Raw genomic sequence first — 17,748 nt, forward strand, 5'->3', positions numbered from 1 at the left:
CACGCCGATGAGAGCTGACATGTTCCCTCAGCGTGTCTTCCGGGTATCGTGGCTCTGGCGCTGTGAGTGGCCGGAGAGGCAATATCGTCACCCTCGCGCATGCACGCGGGAGATTTCTTTCCGGCCAGGTCTGGCGTCTGTCGGGCTTCCAGCCGAGAAACCCCTGTGCGCATGCGCTGCTGCACTCAGCGGCTCATTGCCAGGGAAATATATTTTTTTAACCTACAGGTAAGCCTTATTATAGGCTTATCTGTAAGTAAAAGTGAAAAAAAAAGACCATACAACCGCTTTCAGCAAAAAAAAGCTCAAAAAAGCCGCTGTAAAAACGTCCATGTGTATGAGGCCTTAGTTATTTTTATTTTTTTTTCTAAAACATGCTCAGTGTAATAGTTTTGCACAGACTAGAGCAGCTATGATCCTCCTTTTCTCAGGTGTCTGGTGCTTCTGGCTCCTCCCCCTTGACCAGTGCCCCCATAGCAAGCCGCTTGCTATGGGGGCACTAGTGCCATATAAGATACATAGGGGGTTATTTACTAAAGGAAAATCCACATTGTACTGCAAGTGGAATTGGAAGTAAAGTCGCTGTAGATCCGAGGGGGACATGCAAGGAAAATAAAAAAAACAGCATTTTAGCTTGCACATGATTGGATGATAAAATCAGCAGAGCTTCCACTCATTTCATATCTACCCCTTAGATTTAGAGCGACTGCACTTCCAAGTGCACTTACAGTGCAAAGTGGATTTGCCTCTTGTAAATAACCCCCATAGAGCCACGGTTCGGCCCTGCTCCCCGCTCTTGCCTGATCGGCTCACTGGCTGTGATTGACATGGTGGGAGCCAACGGCTCTCGCTGCTGTGTCTCAGCTGCTGAGGAGAGAGAGAGAGAGAGAGAGAGAGAGAGACCAGGGGCAGCCGAGGTTCCCATGCACATAGCTGGATCGAGAGAAGGCTCAGGTAAGTATTGGGGGGGGTGGCTAAAGGGTATAAGGTTAGTGTTGGGGTTCACTACTTTAAGGGTTAAGTGTTGAGAAGTAGGTTGAATAAGGGTAGAGAGTGGTAAGCATAACTCCAGGTCATTTTTTTTGGGGTGGGAAAGTTTCATCTTATGTTACGTGTTAATTTCCGTCTATAACTCCGCCCCCGGGGAGATTCTCCCTTACTTCCGGTTACTTGGACATCAATAAAAGGAATAGAGGGTGTAGTCCTCACTGGAAGAGGAAAGTACAGGCAACGGTAAAAAACATTCTCAAAAAGTTCTAAGGTTTAAGGGGTTTAAGGTGAAGCATTGAGGAAAGACGGGGGCTAAGTGATAAGAGCCCCTTCAGTTAGGGGATGAGTTGCCTATCTGATAGACCTGACAAGCAGCCCAATTTCCGACTGAAGGAGTGCACATGGTAGGCTGACAACACCGGTGCTCATTGTGAGGCAGTGATTTACAGGCAGTCCCCGAGTTGCGAACGGGTTAGGGACTGCCGGTTTGTTCTTAAGTCAGATTTGTTCGTAACTCGGAAGCGCATGCGCAGAACAGCAGAGGCAATGTTTTCCGATGTTCTGTCAAGTAGCCGCTCACGCGCAAACGTCGTTTTCCAATGTTTTCTGCTGTTTTCCAATGTGCCCGCCACCGTTCATAAGTAAGAGTCGTTCTCAAGTTGTAGGTTCGGAACTCTGGGACCTCCTGTAGTGTTGTCAGCTTGCAACAGGAAGTGCCGTTTAAAAAGATGAGTATTGCTAGGAATTACATAAACTTTAAGTTTCGGGGACACTTGAGTTTGTGGCATGTGTTCTTAGTAATGCATTGGCCAGTAACCTTAACCCTACTTATTCTAGGAGCCAGGAGCCTCACATCAACGGCCATCATGACCCAGTGGCCAGAACAAGTATGTCGATATTCCGATCAAATAGTGTGGTGTTAAATCAAAAAATAATAATAAAAAAATCCACAAAACTTAATGTGCACAAAAAACTAAAATTAAATAAATAAAGTCCCAAATTCATAAAGTGAAAAAATAGGAAAAGTTCATAATTAATATGCAATCTCCAACATGATGAGAAGCAGGCATGTACTGGCCATAGGGACTACCGGGAGTTTCCCGGTGGGCCGATTGCTCAGTGGGCCACTCTGATGTAAGGGGGCTGGTGATGGGACACTCTGATGTAAGGGGGCTGGTGATGGGACACTCTGATGTAAGGGGGTGTTGATGGGACACTCTGATGTAAGGGGGCTGGTGATGGGACACTCTGATGTAAGGGGGTGTTGATGGGACACTCTGTTGTAAGGGGGCTGGTGATGGGACACTCTGTTGTAAGGGGGCTGGTGATGGGACACTCTGATGTAAGGGGGCTGGTGATGGGACACTCTGATGTAAGGGGGCTGGTGATGGGACACTCTGTTGTAAGGGGGCTGGTGATGGGACACTCTGTTGTAAGGGGGCTGGTGATGGGACACTCTGATGTAAGGGGGCTGGTGATGGGACACTCTGATGTAAGGGGGCTGGTGATGGGACACTCTGATGTAAGGGGCTGGTGATGGGACACTCTGATGTAAGGGGGTGCTGATGGGACACTCTGATGTAAGGGGGTGTTGATGGGACACTCTGATGTAAGGGGGCTGGTGATGGGACACTCTGATGTAAGGGGACTGGTAATGGGACACTCTGTTGTAAGGGGGCTGGTGATGGGACACTCTGTTGTAAGGGGGCTGGTGATGGGACACTCTGTTGTAAGGGGGCTGGTGATGGGACACTTTGATGTAAGGGGGCTGGTGATGGGACACTCTGATGTAAGGGGGCTGGTGATGGGACACTCTGATGTAAGGGGGCTGGTGATGGGACACTCTGATGTAAGGGGGCTGGTGATGGGACACTCTGATGTAAGGGGGATGGTGATGGGACACTCAAAATGTAAGTGGGCCGGTCTGGATGAAGTCCAGGGCCAAATTTCTGTCCCAGTCCAGCCCTGATGAGAAGTGTATAGTATAATCCCAAATGCAAGTGCAAGTAAAAAAAAAAAAAAAAGAAGCTTATCCCAATGCAAGAATCATATGAAGCTTGATAGGTGTTCAATCCAAAAAGGTGCTGTAACAGAACGTCCCACACTCTTCTTGCGTTCTTCCGTCATATACCGCTTCCTCCCATCTGACTATAGATATTAGATATTATAGCCGCATTTTACAACCAAGAACTAGGCAGGACTCATTTGGCTGCAAAGCTGGAACTCTTTATTTGAACAAGAATGCAGGCTTTTATACACTTGAGAAGGAGGTCCCCCCCCCGATCAGATTATGCCTTCATGCAGCATCTATGCTAGATTCACCCATCTTTACCCTGTGTTTGTCATATTGTACAACAGTCACTGAGCAGGGAATCCTGTGTAATCCTTGCCATTAGATTATCTTAACATTTGGCAATACATCCTTGCAGTTTCTATTACATCCTGGACACCTGTTTCTCTTTATATAATTTTTAATCAGTGAATTTCCACTATGATTGAAATGATAATACATGCCTAAGCTGCTGAAGAAGCGTTCTCATATGTAACATGTAAAGCTGAGCTACAAAACACCCCCAACCACTCAACACCAAGTCTGGTGTGTGTGTGTGTGTGTGTGTGTGTGTGTGTGTGTGTGTGTGTGTGTGTGTGTGTATATATATATATAAATACACACAATATATTGGTATGAAGAAACCATCCACCATGTTATACAATCATAGTGCGCACAGGGTATGGCAGGTATTTCTGGGCACACCCTAATCACCCAGTGCGGTGCCAGATTTCTGCCACCCCCTGTCTCCCCCCTACAGTGCTGTTGGCTCCCCTCTTCTCCCACCGGCTGCTGCAGGGGATGTTTCAGGATGGAGTGCGAGGGAGGGGGGGGCCACTAAATATTTAATTTATCATTCCCTTCCTTTTCTGAGTAAACACAGTGAATTATCTGTACTTAGCGCCCCTGTGTTCATTCTTAACTGAATTGTGTGCAAGCTAAAAGGCTGTTTTTAATTTCTTTGCATGTCCCCCTCGGATCTACAGCGACTTTACTTCCAAGTGCGCTTGCAGTGCAAAGTGGATTTTGTAAATAACCCCCCCCCCATGTCTTTTTAGAGTTTTGTAATAAAAGGTGTCTTTATATATAAATGGTTATACAATTTTCTTTGTTGGTTGCCTTCAAAATCCCATAAGAGGGTCTTTTTTCTCAATTTCAATACAGTAATAGGGATGGTGGCAACCACTTCCCAGAACAGAATAAACATACATTAGAAGCAAAGTTTTATAAAGATCAAATTCAGATTTCCTCTCCAAAAAAGAACACAATTCAAACTTCCCCATGGGGTTGGTTTTATATTGGAGTAGCGGTAACGCTTAGCGGGAGAGGGGGTCTCGTAGTCTCATAGAACGCCTCTGCTGCTATTTTTACACTGCTTTACTTTTCTCCAAGGATACTAAAACGCCCAACCAACCATTTCTCACATTCTATAATTCCCTCCAGACACCTTTACAGGACCTTTTCCCACCCATAACCCGGCATGGAGGGGCTCAGTGAAGGTGGTGGTGAAGGTGTGGAGGTGTCTGATCGGGTCACACAGATCATAAAAGGACAGCCGCCCGGCCTCATAATCCACATAGATCCTGACTCTGTTACTGGAGGGATTGCCAGGGGACAGGATCACCGTACTGTCGTGTATCACTGAGCACTGACTATCACGTCTGTACAAACCCCAGGATTTGTTATTATACCCAATCCATGAGTGAAACCATCCCGTCCTTTCTATACTGGGGTAACACATTCCGACTATCCAGCGCTCTGATTGGCTGACATCCACTTCCCAGTAATGTCGCCCCGAGGAAAACCTCTGACTACCCAATACCTGAGCACAATTCTCAAACCTCTCCGGGGTTTCTGGACGATTCTGCCTCAGATTTGACCAGGATACGGTTTTCATGTCATCTGATATCTGTAAATACTTATGAGCCGTGTTCACATCTAGTAATATGTCTGCAACTTCCTGTATATTGAAACATTTATTTACCGCTTTCATCATATCAGATAACCCTGTGTGTAATGTGTGTGAGATCCCAGCCACATCCAGATCCCCTCCATCATGGAGGAGTCTATCATGTCTCTCTCTATCCTCAGTAGATACCTCCTCAGTATCACACAAGTCCCCTGTGTCTGATTCCTGGAGGACAGTCAGTGGGTCAGTCATGTTACAGACCTCCACACTGTGACGTATCTTCCTGGACAGATGGTCCTTCTTTATCTCCAGTTGCTGCATCAGATCAGACAACGGGACCAAGAGTTGTTCTTCTTGCATGGTAATATCCCTCAGGGCTCTCTTCTCCAGATCTTCCAGTTGTCTCCTGAGGTCTCTGAGCAGGGCATTGACTTTCTCCTTTTCACCAACTGCCTTCTGTTGTATGTTTCTCCTATGTTCCTGCAGACTCTGGACTCTTTCCTGAATCTCCTCTCTCTCTGTGATTAGTCTCTGAAGACCATTTCTCAGTTCCTGTTTCTTCTTCTCGGAGGCCTCATCCAGAGTCTCCACCTTGTGTCCCCGATGTTCTCCGGCCAAGCTGCAGGACACACAGATACAGGTAGCCTCCATAGTGCAGTAATACTCCAGGATCTTCTTATGGATGGAGCATTTTCTATTATCCATGGAAGTGGTGGGTTCAGTTAAGATGTGTTCTGGGGCATTGCTGTGGACTTCCAGGTGTCTCTTGCATAAAGAAGCTTCGCACAGCAGACAGGATTTAACGGCAAGGGCAGAAAAGTGAATGCAGTAAGAACAGAAGATTCCAGTCTTCCCCTCTTCTGGCTGAGTGGACCGGAAAGCTTCTACAATGTTACGTAGGGTTATGTTCTTCTGCAGAGCAGGACGAGCCTGAAACTTTTTTCTGCACTGAGGACAGGAATATCCTCCAGACCTCACCTGTGTATCCAACACACGATCAATACAGACCCGGCAAAAGTTGTGTCCGCATCTCAGGTTTACAGGATCCGTATACATGTCCAGGCAGATGGCACAGTCCAGCTCCTGTATCAGGTCAGAAGACGCCATCGCTGTCAGCAGAAGAGAGAAACGAAACTGAAATCATTTCACGCTGAGAAACAAAGGAATTTCACATTTTTTCTGTACAGGGTGGGGCTGAACTTTTCTTCCGGCCTGTATCTATAGCAAACTACAGACTCATGGAATCCACTGTTAATTACAGACTTTGTAAGATTAACCACTTGCCGAGCAGGCCGTAGCCAAATGACCAATACAGCGTCGTGGTCGGAAAACTAGGAGGGGGTTCAATGACGTCCTCCCAGAATCGTGCCCCCGGGAATGTCCGTGACCGTCAGGGTCCTCTGAACCCGGGGCGTCACGGATCTGGGTAAAGGGCCAATGACGGCAGCCCTTTACCACGCGTTCGCTCAGTCCAATGATGAAGCGGTTAATTGTCAACAAAGCAGAGCATATCCGGTGCAACTCCTGCCCTCTCCTCACACAGATCGGTACAGCGTGTGAGTGGAGGAGGGAGCCCGGGTGCAGCAGCGCTGTGGGCTGGATCTGAAGTGCCCACAGCACTGATCTGTGCCCATTCATGCTCCATCCATCCTCATCCATCCCCATTCATGGCTCATCCATCCCATTCATGGCTCATCCATGCCACATTTGTGATCATCCGTGCCACATTAGAGCTTAGCTGTGCCACATCCACGCCACATCAGTGATCATCCGTGCCACATCCATGCCATAACCAGTACTCATCCGTGCCACATCCATGCCACATCAGTGCTCATTTGTGCCACATCCATGCCATAATCAGTGCTCATCCATGCCATATGAGTGCTCATCCGTGCCACATCTATGCCACATCAGTTCTCATCCATGCCACATCAGTGCTCATCCGTGCCACATCAGTGCTCATCCATACCAAATCCATGCCACATCAGTGCTCATCCGTACCAAATCCATGCCACATCAGTGCTCATCCATGCCACATCAGCATGGCCGCTGATAGGGGGGGCCACCAGTCCTCCTTTAGGGGACCTAACACAAAGAGGGGCCCACACAGGAAAGGGGATCAATGCAGCAGCAGAACCATGCCCTGTGCCGCTCTCTGCAGCAGCTGAAAGCCTGTTTCTCCCCCTCCCACCAGATTCAGCTGCTAGAGGGAGAGAAACACAAGGTATTGTTCTGTTTTTAACCCCCAGGGTCGGCATTCACATTTAAATCACCCGCTATTTATATGCAAATCACACACTCATGCATATGTAAATTAGACTGGCAAGCCCCCACAATTCATATGCAAATTACGCCCCCCTTCTCTACATGCCGCCAACCTATAGGATGTAAACAGACACTTCTACGCCCATTGAGCCTGCCACCAGATACTGCACTTGCAGAGTGGGTTCATACCTGCAGCAGGGGTGAGTAGAATGAAGGGGTTATTGCTTAGGAAGCAAAGGAGAACCGGTAGGGTGCAGGGGTATACAGTGAAGGCATCACCATTGTTACAAAGATAAGCAGGGTAGTGGGGTTTGTATGCAAAGGTTAGCATAGGGGGCATGTAGAGGTATTCAAAGAGGAGGTGTTTGAGGTGCAGAGGTGAGCAGAGGAGGTGTTTGGGGTGCAGAGGTGAGCAGAGGAGGAGTTTGAGGTGAGCAGAGGAGGAGTTTGAGGTGAGCAGAGGAGGTGTTTGAGGTGAGCAGAGGAGGAGTTTGAGGTGAGCAGAGGAGGTGTTTGAGGCGAGCAGAGGAGGAGTTTGAGGTGAGCAGAGGAGGAGTTTGAGGTGAGCAGAGGAGGTGTTTGAGGTGCGCAGAGGAGGAGTTTGAGGTGAGCAGAGGAGGTGTTTGAGGTGAGCAGAGGAGGTGTTTGAGGTGAGCAGAGGAGGAGTTTGAGGTGAGCAGAGGAGGTGTTTGAGGTGAGCAGAGGAGGAGTTTGAGGTGAGCAGAGGAGGTGTTTGAGGCAAGCAGAGGAGGAGTTTGAGGTGAGCAGAGGAGGTGTTTGAGGTGAGCAGAGGAGGTGTTTGAGGTGAGCAGAGGAGGAGTTTGAGGTGAGCAGAGGAGGTGTTTGAGGTGCAGAGGTGAGCAGAGGAGGTGTTTGGGGTGCAGAGGTGAGCAGAGGAGGTGTTTGAGGTGAGCAGAGGAGGAGTTTGAGGTGAGCAGAGGAGGAGTTTGAGGTGAGCAGAGGAGGTGTTTGAGGTGAGCAGAGGAGGAGTTTGAGGTGAGCAGAGGAGGTGTTTGAGGTGAGCAGAGGAGGTGTTTGAGGTGAGCAGAGGAGGAGTTTGAGGTGAGCAGAGGAGGTGTTTGAGGTGCAGAGGTGAGCAGAGGTGGTGTTTGGGGGACAGAGGTTAGTATGGGATGAATTTGAGGGGCAGTGTTGTACTGAGAGGGAGATACAAATGCAGAGAGATGGGGGGGGTTACTGTAAATATACCTTTTACATTGATGGTCAGTGTAAATGTCTCAATTACATTGGTGGCTGATGTAAATACTCCTGTTGTGTTGAGGTCAGTGTAAATGTGCCAGTTACATCGGGGATCAGTGTAGGGTGCCCCCTTACATTAGTTGTAAGTGTAGAAATCCCTCTTTATATTGGTGATCGGGGTAAAATCCCCTGTTACATAGTTAGTCAGGTTGAAAAAATTCACAACTCCATCTAGTTCAACTATAAAAATAAATAAAAAATAATATCATACAATCCCATATACACAATTCTATGCCCATAGTTGATCCAGAGGAAGGTCAAAAACCCCAGCAGAGCATGATCCAATTTGCTACAGCAGGGGAAAAAATTCCTTCCTGATCCCCCGAGAGTCAATCGGATTTTCCCCGGATCAACTTTACCTATAAATGTTAGTACCCAGTTATATTATGTACATTTGGGAAAGTATCCAGGCCCTTCTTAAAGCACTGAGCTGGCCAAAACCACCTCTGCAGGGAGTCTATTCCACATTTTCACAGCTCTTACTGTGAAGAAACCTTTCCGTATTTAGAGAAGAAATTTATTTTCCTCTAGACGTAAAGAGTGCCCCCTTGTCCTCTGTGTTGACTGTAAAGTGAATAACTCAACATCAAGTTCACTATATGGACCCCTTATATATTTGTACATGTTGATCATATCCCCCCTTATTCTCCTCTTATCAAGAGGGAATACATTCAGTTCCTCTAATCTTCCCTCATAGCTGAGCTCCTCCATGCCTCTTATCAGTTTGGTTGCCCTTCTCTGCACTTTCTCCAGTTCCCCGATATCCTTTTTGAGAACTGAAGCCCAAAACTGGACGGCATATTCCAGATGAGGTCTCGTCTTACTAATGTTTTGTACAGGGGGGCAAAATGATATCTCTCTCTCTGGAGTCCATACCTCTCCTAATACAAGAAAGGACTTTGCTCGCTTTGGAAATTGCAGCTTGGCATTGCATGCTATTATTGAGCTTATGATCTAACAAAACTCCCAGATCCTTCTCCACTATGGATCCCCCCCAGATCCTTCTCCACTATGGATCCCCCAGTTGTACTCCCCCTAGCATGTATGATGCATATTCTTAGCCCCCAAGTGCAGAACTTTACATTTCTCAACATTAAACCTCATCTGCCACATAGTCACCCAATTAGACAGAGCATTGAGGTCGGTTTGTAAATTGGAGACATCCTGTAAGGACGTTATTCCACTGCATAGCTTGGTGTCATCTGCAAAGACAGAAATGTTACTTTTGATCCCAGACCCAATATCATTTATAAAGATAGTAAAAAGTAAGGGTCCCAGCACTGAACCTTGGGGTACACCACTGATAACCTTAGACCATTCAGAGTAAGAATCATTAACCACTACTCTCTGAATTCTGTCTTTTAGCTAGTTTTCTATCCATTTTTAAACTAATATTTCCAAACCTGTAGAGTAGACTTTACCTTACACATGAGCCGTTTGTGCGGAACTGTATCGAACGATTTTGCAAAATCCAAGTATACCACGTCCACCGCCACCCCTCTGTCCAAGTATACCACGCCCACCGCCACCCCTCTGTCCTAGTATACCACGTCCACCGCCACCCCTCTGTCCAAGTATACCACGTCCACCACCACCCCTCTGTCCAAGTATGCCACGTCCACCGCCACCCCTCTGTCCAAGTATACCACGTCCACCGCCACCCCTCTGTCCAAGTATACCACGTCCACCGCCACCCCTCTGTCCAAGTATACCACGTCCACCGCCACCCCTCTGTCCAAGTATGCCACGTCCACCGCCACCCCTCTGTCCAAGTATACAACGTCCACCGCCACCCTTCTGTCCAAGTATACAATGTCCACCGCCACCCCTCTGTCCAAGTATACAATGTCCACCGCCACCCCTCTTTCCAAGTATACAACGTCCACCGCCACCCCTCTGTCCAAGTATACCACGTCCACCGCCACCCCTCTGTCCAAGTATACAACGTCCGCCACCACCCCTCTGTCCAAGTATACAACGTCCACCGCCACCCCTCTGTCCAAGTATACAACGTCCACCGCCACCCCTCTGTCCAAGTATACAACGTCCACCACCACCCCTCTGTCCAAGTATACAACGTCCACTGCCACCCCTCTGTCCAAATATACCACGTCCACTGCCACCCCTCTGCCCAAGTATACAATGTTCACCCCCACCCCTCTGTCCAAGTATACAATGTCCACCGCCACCCCTCTGTCCAAGTATACAACGTCCACCACCACCCCTCTGTCCAAGTATACAACGTCCACCGCCACCCCTCTGTCCAAATATACCACGTCCACTGCCACCCCTCTGTCCAAGTATACAATGTCCACCGCCACCCCTCTGTCCAAGGCTTTACTTACCTCCTCATAAAAAAAAATCAGGTTTGTCTGACAACTTCTGTCTTTCATGAATCCATGCTGTCTGTTGCTTAAAATATTTTTTTTTTCCAGCAAGAACTCGTCTATGTGGTCTTTTATTAAACTCTCCAGTATCTTCCCAACTATAGAAGTTAAACTAACAGGTCTATAGTTACTTGGTAAAGACTTTGTTCCCTTTTTAAATATAGGCACCACATTGGCCCTGCGCCAATCATGTGGTACTATTCCTGTCATTAATGAGTCCCTAAAAATGAGATACAATGGCTTTGAAATTACAGAGCTCAATTCTTTTAGGATCCGTGGGTGGATGCCATCAGGTCCACGTGCTTTATCCACCTTTATTCTGTCTAAATATTTCTGGACCATATCCCCTTTGAGCCATTGTTGGCTCACCTGTTGATCATCTCCTCTTCGTCAGTCAAGCCCACAGCCAGCCCCTTCTGGCTATTTAAACTGCCTGGTTCATTTTCTCAATGTCTTTGCCTTGGTCAGCATATCTGGAGACTCTCTGCTGTGTTCCTGTTGAAGACTTGCCTGGCTGACGTCCCTTCTGGTTCCTGATCTTGTCTGCTGCCTCTGATTATGCTGATCTCTGGCTTCCTGATTTCCTGGCTTGTTCTGACTACCTGATTTGGCTGCCAAACCCTGGCTATGTTTTGACTATGTTTACTATTTGTACCATTTTATTGAAAGGTGTGATTTACTGCATTTTCTGTCTCCGTCTGTTTCATGGTTCACATCAGTGCTCATCCGTGCCACATCCATGCCACATCAGTACTCACCCGTGCCACATCAGTACTCACCCGTGCCACATCAGTGCTCACCCGTGCCACATCAGTGCTCACCCGTGCCACATCAGTGCTCACCCGTGCCACATCAGTGCTCATCCATGCCACATCAGTGCTCATCCGGGCCACATCACTGCTCATCAGTGCCACATCAATTACACATCAAGTACTCATCCGTGCCACATCAGTTCTCATCCATGCCACATTAGTGCTCATCCATGCCACATCAGTGCTCATCCGTTCCACATCAGTTCTCATTGGTGCCACATCCATGTCACTACAGTGCCCATCAGTGCCACTACAGTGCCTCACAAAAGTGTAATAGGTAGTCAACTTAGATTTAAAATGTATGCCCTTAGAACACCTGAAGGTGCTCCCTGTATGTTGGGCCTCTGTATGTGGCCAGGCAGTAGAAAAGTCTCACACATGTGGCAGGAGGAGTAGCAGAATGGGTTTTGGGGTGTAGTTGCAAGTATGTATATGCTGTGTGAGAGAAATAACCTGTTAATATGACAATTTTGGGGAAAAAAGAAAAAAAAAATATCTTAATTTTGCAAAGAATTGTGGGAAAAAAATTACAACGTCAAAAAACTCACCATGCCTCTTACTAAATACTTTTGAATGTCTACCTTCCATAAATGGGATCATTTATTTGTACTTTCCTGGCTTGTTAGTGTCTCAAGAAATTAGATAGGCCTTCAGTATGTCAGGTGTGATCAATTTTTAGTGATTGGCACCATAACGTGTAGACTCTATAAGGGCCGGTTCACACTATTGCGATGGCAGACATCGCATGTAATGCGCAGCTCACTGCTGTTCACATTACATGCAATGTCTGACAGATAGTATGGCTTATATCGCACCGCATTCGGTGCAAACACGCACAGGACCCTTTTTTCTGTTCGGACCAGAATCGGATCGCATGTGCATTCACACATATGCAATCCGATTCCTGTCTGAACTGTCAGTTGGCAGTGCGATATGCGAGCTGAAATGGGGTGTGTCGTTAACATATGATGACACTCCCCAGCAGTTCGCATATGGCAGTGTGAACTGCCGTGCGTGTCGGGTGCGATGCGGGAACCCGCAGTTGATTCGGCGGGGGTTCTCGAATCGCAATAGTGTGAACCGGCCCTAAGACTCATTTTACACTTTTGCCGACCCAAACGTTAGCGCTAAAGCGCCGCTTGTTTTAGTGGCGCTTAAGTGCTGTTTAAGCGGCGCATTTCAGCCACTAGCGGAGAGCTTTTAACCCCTTCGGAAGCACTGCCCATTCATTGCATTGGTTCGTCCAAACCATTCATTTGGAATTGGAAGAGTTTATATGGACTCACCATTTCTTCACTTTTAACCACTTTCAGACCGGACCATTTTGCTGGTCAAAGACCAGACCACTTTTTTCGATTTGGCACTGCGTCGCTTTAACTGACAATTGCGCGGTCATGTGACGTGGCTCCCAAACAAAATTGACGTCCTATTTTTCTCACAAATAGAGCTTTCTTTTGGTGGTATTTGATCACCCCTGCGGTTTTTATTTTTTGCGCTATAAACAAAAATAGAGCGACAATTTTGAAAAAAAACGCATTATTTTTTACTTTTTGTTCTAATAAATATCCCCCAAAAATATATGAAAAAAACATTTTTTTCCCTCAGTTTAGGCCGATACGTATTCTTCTACATATTTTTGGTAAAAAAAAATCGCAATAAGCGATTATTGATTGGTTTGCGCAAAAGTTATAGCGTTTACAAAATAGGGATAGTTTTATAGCATTTTTATTAATAATTTTTTATTATTTTTTTTTTACTAGTAATGGCGGCGATCGGCGATTTTTATTGTGACTGCGACATTGTGGGGGACCCATTGGACATTTTTGACACATTTTTGGGACCATTGTCATTTATACAGTAATCAGTGCTATATAAATGCAGTGATTCCTGTGTAAATGACACTGGCAGTGAAGGGGTTAACCAGTGGGTGGCAGTGTAGGGGTTAAGTGTTCCTAGGGGTGTGTTACTAACTGTGGGGGGGGGTTGGGCTTTCATTTAGTGAACACTGATCTCTGCTCCAATCACATGGAGCAGAGATCAGCGTCACTAGTTGCTAGGCAGAATGGAGAAATGTTGTTTACAACGGCATTTCTTCATTCGGCCGCTCCGTGAGACGATCGCGGGGATGCCCGCAGCGATCGAGTCCGCGGGTCCCGCGACCGGACTCACGGAGGTCCCGACCAGCGCGGGAGCGCGCCGGCGGCGGCGTGCTCCCGATGGCAGGGCGGCAAATTTAAAGGGACGTACATGTACGCCCATTTGCCTGCCCGTGCCATTCTGTCGACGTACATCGTCGTGCGCTGGTCGGCAAGTGGTTAAACATATTTCTGGACGTACACTATAAATTGTAATTTTGCACACAAGTCTTTTGTTGACAGGGCATGATAGCACTTTAATATCATTCTTACTAACAGCATGCTTTTTATTTCTAGAAATATGTTATAATTAGGCGGCACAATCAGTTTCCTAGCAGGAACACATATATTAATTTAGCACACAATTTAAAGGGGCAGTGCACATAAATGTATTTTTATTTAATGTTATTCACTTTATAATAAACCAAACACTAGTATTTGGCAGCACCATTCATACCTCATGTTTATACTTACCTATGGGATGATTTCATTTTTTTTTTTTTTACTAGTAATGGCAGTGATCAGCGACTTACAGCAGGACTGCGATATTGCGGTGGACATTCTGACACTAACTGACAATTTTTAGGGACCAGTGACACTAATACAGTGATCAGTGCTATAATAAAAATATGCACTGTCACTGTACTAACGACACTGGCTGGTAAGGGGTTAAAGTGGTTGTAAAGGCAAAAGATGCATTATATACATTAAGATAAAAAAAAAAAACTCCTGTGTGCGAATACTTACCCTCTGGTCCCTCTCTGTCCAGCGATGTCCACGAGTATCTCATCCATCTGAGATTCTTCCTCCTGATTGGCTGAGACACAGAAGCGGAGGCTGTTGGCTGCCACTGCTGTCAATCAAAGTCAGCTAGGCAATCAGGGGAAAGAGGGGGCGGGGCTGGGTCGGGGCTATGTGTCTGAATGAACACAGGGAGCTGTGACTCGGCTCAGGTGCCCCCATAGCAAGCTGCTTGCTGTGGGGGTAAAGAACAGGGGGGAGGGGCCAGGAGCACAGAAGAGGGACCCGAGAAGTGGAGGACCGGGGCTGCTCTGTGCACATCCACCACAACAGAGCAGGTAAGTATAACATGTTTGTTATTTTTATAGGGAAATAAAAAGAGACTTTACAATCACTTTAAGATAAAAGGACTTTTGTGTGCAGCAGCCCCCCTATTAATTACCAGAGCCCCATCTCTATCCAGCGATGTTGCAAGAGTATCTCGGCTGCACCGGACTCTCCCTCCCTATTGGCTGAGACGGCAGCGTGGTGCCATCAGCTTCTGCTGCTGTCAATCAAATTTAGTGAGCCAAGGAGGAGAGAGGGGACGGGGCCAGGCCGTGGCTCCATGTCTGGATGGACACGCGGAGCTGTGGCTCGCCTCGGGTGCCCCCATAGCAAGCTGCTTGCTGTAGGGGGGGCAATCAACAGGAGGGAGGGGCCAGGAGCGCTGGCGGGGGGACCCGAGAAGAGGAGGATCGGGGCTGCTTTGTGCAAAACCATTTCACAGGGCAGGTAGGTATAAAGTATAACATGTTTGTTATTTACTATAAAAAAATAAAAAAACAGACAGACTTTACAATCACTTTAACATCAGGGGCGATCAAAGGGTTAATGGCCTAGCCAGTGTTTATGTGCAGTGTGGGAGGTGTTTCTAGGAAAATGATGTCATACATCCCAGGAGGGGAGGAGGGATTTTCTCAGCTAAGCACACCCCCCTGCCTGTGTAAAGACATGTTCGGTGACCCATCAAAGTTTGCTACGGAAGTGACGTTCTGTAGTCACCATCTTGCTACACCCCGCACTCGTCCACGGTAAGGATACACTAAGAAAAGGTAAAGCGGACATCTTGTTACACCCACCGGAGTTTTGCATTTTGCACGTATCTATAACAGTAAAGTCAGTTTATATAGTGAAATACGGGACTTACAACTCCGTCTGACTGCTTAGATCTTAAATTTTAAAAGCAGCGGCAACCCGGATCATCTCACAGGTTTGCTAATCTGACAGAAGTTCGCTGCTTTTAAAATTCAACATCTAAGCAGTCAGACAGAGATGTAAGTCCTGCATTTCACTATAGAAACTCACTTTACTGTTATAAATACGTCTAAAATTAAAAACTCCGATGGGTGTAACAACATGTCTCCCTTCTTAGTGTATCCTTACTGTGGACAAGTGTGGGGTGTAGCAAGATGGCGGCGACGGAACGTCACTTCCGTAGCAAACTGTGATGGGTTGCCGAATATGTCATTACACCTGCATGCCTGAGCTAAGGGATGGATTCTAGGAAGTAAATGCTACATGAATCGTCTGCCCTTACTCAAGATGGCCACGGACCAGAAATGCTGGGTGGTGTTTTTCAAAGTGATTTCTTAGCAAAACGAAACCCGGGGACATGAAAAAAAAAGAAGGTGTTTTTGGTTGGTGGTCCTCAGATTCACTGTAGTTCCACCTAAAGGAGAAGGCGGCTGGCTGGCGACACATACGCGGCGCAACCGGGCATCTTTGCCCCCTTCCAACAGCAAGTCCAAACAAGGCCTGAGTGTGAGAACTGAGATTTGTGACACAGGAAAGTTCAGCAGCTGGTCGCTCCAACCCGCGGCTGAATGTTTGTGTGTCATAGTGACAAAGCCCCGATAATGGCGGGCCTTTGTGTGGTCACCGAAATGGAAATTTATAGCAAATCAAAGTTTTTAAAAAAATGAATTTTGGACTCCAAGCAGGTGTAAGGCCCCCGTTTCATACTGATACGGTACGGAATTCACAGCAAATTCACCGCATATTCCACACCGCATCAAAATCGCAACCTGTTCGTGCGAACCGATCGCGAAGTGTGTGTTAAAGCGGAGTCCCACCCGGAATTTTTTTTTTTTCAGAATTGTACGCCTCTAAACCTATTGTAGCAGCCATAACCCGTTGCAGGGCGGCCTTGACTTCATGGGCTTACTGGTTACCTTCTCTTGGCCTGCTCTTCCACTTCTAGGGGTTCCCAGGGTTGATACCCAACGACTTGCACACTGACACAGATGAAGTCCTTTTAAAAAGGTTTATTTTGCAGTAGAACTTTCACAAACACAGTCTCTCTTAGGGAACAGAGGGCACAGGTGAAGAAGGCACCTTGAACTGCAGGTCTAGCAAAGTCTCTATTTCCACCCAGAGAGTAGCCACTCGCAGCTGGGCACTTCAAAGCTGAACAGATCTCTAGCCAGAGATCATGGCAGTCATCACGTTAACTCAAAACTTGACCAATCAACTAAGGGTGAACAGGAACCCTTTTCCACCGTACCTGGAACATTTTCTGCTTCCTCTATGGTACTGGAAAAACGTGAATTCATCAATGTCCTTCCCAACTCAGTAGCCAGGCACTTCTCAGGATGCCACTTGCCGGCCCTCCTCCGAAGAGTCCTCCCCCGGTCACTTCCACGAGCTGCGGTGTCCCTCCAACCCGAGAGCACACCCGGACACCTTGAATCCTCCCTCAGTTACTGCGCCTCGGACCAGCCGGTTCCGAGACTCTTGAACAGACGGAACCCTACCCCAGACCAGGCAGGTCTATCAGGGGCCACTGACAGGAACATGTTGCGTGACCGGGACCCCTCACGGGGCTACTCCGGTCCTGGAACCAGAACAGACCCACACGGGTCTCACGAACAACTCAGGAACCCCGAACACGTGACCCACACCCCTTTAAGTACCCCCTTCCCAGACTCCTCAGTGGGCCCTGGCACTCCCACTGATTGGCTCCGAGAAGGCCGATACCTAAACATCCAACCAGGCCTGGTTCTGGCCTGTCATGTGCACCTCACCGTTCACATGACCAGGCAGAACTTCCAAACACAGCCTGGCCAGACTGGTGTTAAGGCCTACCCACATAATTAACCCTCAGAACCTTTATTGTCTTGAGAGTAAAAACGAAATTTACAATGCGTGTGACATTGGA

At 47.4% G+C, this 17,748-nt stretch overlaps 1 protein-coding gene across 1 annotated transcript; it reads right to left on the reverse strand.

The window, feature by feature from the left end:
* Positions 1-3,191: 3,191 nt before the first annotated feature.
* LOC143997719 (tripartite motif-containing protein 60-like) lies at positions 3,192-6,419 on the reverse strand. Its single transcript, XM_077493500.1, has one exon. It carries the CDS (start codon positions 6,054-6,056, stop codon positions 4,461-4,463), a length of 1,596 nt encoding a protein of 531 aa, XP_077349626.1. The 5' UTR covers positions 6,057-6,419; the 3' UTR covers positions 3,192-4,460.
* Between the last annotated feature and the right edge of the window lie 11,329 nt (positions 6,420-17,748).

Source organism: Lithobates pipiens, unplaced genomic scaffold (genome assembly GCF_037356315.1).
Source record: "Lithobates pipiens isolate NorthernLeopardFrog02 unplaced genomic scaffold, aLitPip1_a1.2 Scaffold_19, whole genome shotgun sequence".
Taxonomy (NCBI): domain Eukaryota; kingdom Metazoa; phylum Chordata; class Amphibia; order Anura; family Ranidae; genus Lithobates; species Lithobates pipiens.